The sequence below is a fragment of the Nicotiana tomentosiformis genome, chromosome 5 (assembly GCF_000390325.3).
Source record: "Nicotiana tomentosiformis chromosome 5, ASM39032v3, whole genome shotgun sequence".
Taxonomy (NCBI): Eukaryota; Viridiplantae; Streptophyta; class Magnoliopsida; order Solanales; family Solanaceae; genus Nicotiana; species Nicotiana tomentosiformis.
Window position 1 is genome coordinate 24,537,908 of NC_090816.1, and position 4,442 is coordinate 24,542,349.

Genomic DNA, 4,442 nt, shown 5'->3' on the forward strand with positions numbered 1-4,442 from the left:
TACTGGGGGGCTACCATCAAATAAAACAAGTTCTACACAAGAAATTTATTTCATATCAAATTCATGTCGGGCAGGGTTTAGATAGAGAAAAGTGTAAGGGCCAAATGGTCAAAACGAACCATGCCCATGTAGTTTTGCTCGAACTCTGGCACAAGATACAAACATATGTATAATGACTTATAAAGGAAAACTTCTTCTTCTCAGATATCTCTTACTTTGAAAAGATCTTCCTACTTCATGATTCAAACAAGCTTAAGGGCCAACCATCATCAAAAGGCCTACGGGCTAAGATACATCGAGTTCGAGTTCGAAGCAATCACTCACTCAATCATTAAGCCTAAGGGCTATCTTACTTCAAGCTCAAAATAATCACTCACTCAATTATTAAACTTAGGGACCAACACAACGAGAGTTTGAGGACCTGTTCTCGCTTAGAACAGACCGAAAGGGTCCCATTACTTCAAAATTCAATATAACTCAGCTCGAAGAACCGCTGTAAAATTAGATTGCAATAACAAAGTCTTCATAAAAACAAAAACACGTTCGAGCATGAAAATGAGAAGACATTCAAAAGAAGCTCTATTATTAACAAAAGGGGGTATGTGCAAAGAGACCGGTCAAAAGTTTTCAAAAGAGAAACTAAGTCCTAACTGCGGCTGGTGTCAATATCTCCTTCGGGAGCTGCTTCTTCTTCAGGCTTTTCATCGGACCCGCCCGACTACCTTCTTCATAATTATCGTCGTCGTCAAAAGAGACAAGCTGCCTGGCTTCAGCTTCAAGCTCCTTAGCTCGAGCGATCTCCTCGAAAAGTTCAAAATCTCGAGTGTGGATTTTCTTGAGGGTTTCCCTCCGAGATTGGCACTTTGCCAAGTCAGTAACTCGTTGCTCCCGATCAGAAGCCTCCCTTAGCTGCATTTGAGCAGCCTCGGGATCGGCCCGATACACAGCAATGGACTTGTCCGCCATGACTTTTGACGACTCGATCTCCGCCTTGGCCTCAACAAGCCCTGTCTCAAGCTCCTCGATCCTCCTGGCCTGGGACAAACTTTTTTGCTTGACACCCCGAAGTTGAACATCGGCCGATAATAATTTGGCCAAAATGGTTTCTTTTTCTACAGCTAGGTTGTCCATAGTCGCCTTCCACCGATCACACTCGGCCTTGATCTGATCGACTTCTCCCCGAAGCAACCCGATCTTCTCAACCTTTTGTTGCAGCTGAGATAACGGAGGGTTAGCTTCCATAGTTGGGTCGAATCCATACTCTAAAATAACTATGCTCACTTGTTTATCCAGTTCGGCCTCTTCTTCACGAGCCTTGGCCAAATCTGCTTGGAGGTCCTTTATAACCTCTTCCTTTTGGCCACAAAGAAGCTTCAGAGTATCTCTCTCCCCTGAGACCTTTTGAAGCTCTGCCTCACATTGACTGAGATCGGCTCAAAACTTGCTAAGGGCCTATACAAAAGGGAAAAAACGCAAGTCAGGTTTAGAAAAGAATGAAGAAACCAAGCGCAGTAAACTCATTACCCGAGAAATGAAATGTTAGGCCTCTTCTAGGAGAATAGAAGTGTCATTAATATCGGAGGCATCATCGACTCCAGCAAAGCAATCCCAAAAAGGGTCCCCTACACTAGAGCCTCCGCCCATATCAGGGGTCTTCAATTCTCGAGCTTCCCTTAACGCCTCCTCGGAAAAGGTCGGAAGAGAAGGCAAGTGGCACACTGTCATGGTCCCGAGTAAATCGCTCGGGGCGTGCTGATCGACCCTTGGGCTATCAGAACCGGCCCCGTCCGGTGTAGTTATCATCGGCTCGGAAGGTCTGGCGATATCGATGGCTTTCGCAGATCGGACCATGAGTGCCAAAGCTTCTTCTTCTTCTTCTTCTTCTTCTTCTTCTTCTTCTTCTTCTTCTTCTTCTTCTCTCAGTCATTGGACCGAGTCTATCGTAAGAGCGATTACCTTTTTCTTCACCCTTCGAGTTTTGGGTTTAGGGTCCTCGGACTGAGAGGCAGTTTTTCGTTTTCTATCTTTCCCCGGTTTCAGAACCAGCGACTTGGTTCCTTCCTCACCACCCGAAGGCCTCAAAATGGCATCCTTGGTTACGCCTGCATGAAAGGAAGTCAGTAACAAATGGAGCATAAAAAATATTTCGAAAAACATGAGAAGTGACCCTTACCGTGATTCTTGGCCTCCCACCTACCTTTTGCCAAATCACGCCAAGCGCGTTCGGCATAAGAGAAAGTCGAGGCTAACTTTAGACCCCAATCCTCGAGGTCAAGTACCATTTGTGGCATCCAAGGGGCAGTTTATATCAGAGGGAGATATCAGATAGAATCATAGAAATATACGAAAAGCAACGCCTTATGAAAATCACTTACGGTCGAAATTTCATTCCTCAAGGAACGACATCTTCTCTTCCGGGATAAGGTCACGGGTCCTCACCCGAATATAACGGCCCATCCAATCCCGATCCTTGTCTTTGTCGATGCTCGATATTAAAGCTTTCGATGCCCGACGATGGAGCTTGATTAGTCCTCGAAAGATTTGAGGCTGATACAATCGTATGAGGTGATTTAAGGTGAAATCCAGCTCCTCGACCTTGTTGGAGAATAAGCGAAGTAAGATTACTATGCGCCATAGAGAAGGATGAATTTGACCGAGGGTGACCTGATATCTTCTGCAAAAATCAATGATCACATGATCGACGGGACCCAACGTGAAAGGGTAAGTGTAAACACTTAAAAAATCCTCCACGTGAGTGATGTTGCTCTCTTCGGGAAAAGGAATTTGCAGCACAACCTCGGGACCCCAGTTGCAGTCCTTCTTCACGGCCTCGATATGGCCCTCTGTTATCGAGCACATATACATCGACACATGCTTACATCGGCCCAGAATCGACGAAGGATTCTCAACCTTAAAATCGGCCTTTAGAATACACGGGCCAGGAACATACTCATGGGGAAACGGTTCTGCCGGGGCCTTATCGCCGGACGGCCGGGAAGAGGAAGCTTTCTCCTTCTACGGTATGGTTTTTGATGTTTTTTCCATAAGGTATAAGTAAAAGAAAAGCAAAGGAAGATAAAAGGATTATGGTGTCAAACGCTGATGGAGGTGGCTCTACCAACGGTGAAATGGAGGTGGAAAAAGTAAGAAATTTTGAGGGTTTTTTGATTAGGGTAACAGATTAAGTTTGATTTAGGACGGGCTATTTATGGGCTAAACAGAGGCGGTTTATTCTCACATAATGGCCGACATCGACTTACACGCATTAAATGCCTCGGTAAGCTGAACCGACGGGACAGCTACCTTGTACGTCATGGTCGAACTCAATACTGATGTCAATATATGTCTAATCATACCGTGGAAAATCATGTCGTTTCTCGTCACATCATCCCCGAGAAACGAGGGGACTATCTGTATGCGGTCGAAACCTATTAAGTCAGTCGTACGGACTGGTTGAGATAATAATACTTCGATTGAAAGGTATCTACGTAAAGTCAGGTCGAGGTCCGAAGAAAGGGCTTCAGGATTCGAGCTCCAAGTCCGATATAGGATCAGTTCGGTATCATTATCGGGCCTATGACCAAATCGAACCACGAGGCAAAAGATTATCGGAGATGCACAGACCGACCAACACCCACCCCGAATATCAAGACTCCGAGTCAGGATCGAGCTCGAGTCAAGGCCGATGGTTCGACCCGATATCGAGTTCGAGTCAGTATCGAAGCTCACAGACAAGGCCGTTACAGCCGTACTAAGGGAGAGAATCCTGGCGGGAATTAGGGAAAAGACAATATATCATGGGCTCTCCACTATGTATTTTTTATTGTATATAAAGTAGGATCCCTCTACTATAAGGATGAGATGGATTGTAAGTAGAGGGACACATTGTAACAAAAGATTTCTTCTCATATTGAAAGATATCTCCTCGTGCTTATTTCACTTTATCTTATTCGTTCTTCTTGCTCACTATTCTCATTCTCATAGTCAAGAATACACGTATTTCTATTTCTCCATACGATTTGTATCAAATTATATCACATATCCTTAGAACCATACACAAACTTAACTCTATCCAATTTTTCGGGTAAACAAAAACATTTGAGGACAGAATTCTTGGTGCTTTCGACCATAAGATGAAAAATACAACCCAAAGCCTAACTATACAATCAAATGATGCACAAATCCAGTGAAAGTCCTATTACCCTTAATCATCTTAAGCACACAGCTAGAACTATGGCTTCTATATAAGTTGTGTGAATTCATCCAGAAAAGTAGAAAAATTTGCTGACTACCTTTATGCTGAGGCCCAACAAGAAGAACCCTTTTGGTAAATGGGCTGATAAAAAGAACCCTTTGTGAATGGGCTGATTTTCACAAATAATCACTTTTGTGGCCTAATAATTTTAGAAGTATTAACCTAAATAATCGTCCACCCAACCTTT

At 43.9% G+C, this 4,442-nt stretch overlaps 1 protein-coding gene across 1 annotated transcript; it reads right to left on the reverse strand.

The window, feature by feature from the left end:
* Positions 1-639: 639 nt before the first annotated feature.
* Positions 640-3,315, reverse strand: LOC138892038 (interactor of constitutive active ROPs 5-like). Its single transcript, XM_070175729.1, has 3 exons — positions 3,261-3,315; positions 1,957-2,102; positions 640-1,353 (listed from the first exon to the last, which is right to left on the reverse strand). Exons 1-3 carry the CDS (start codon positions 3,313-3,315, stop codon positions 640-642), a joined length of 915 nt encoding a protein of 304 aa, XP_070031830.1.
* Between the last annotated feature and the right edge of the window lie 1,127 nt (positions 3,316-4,442).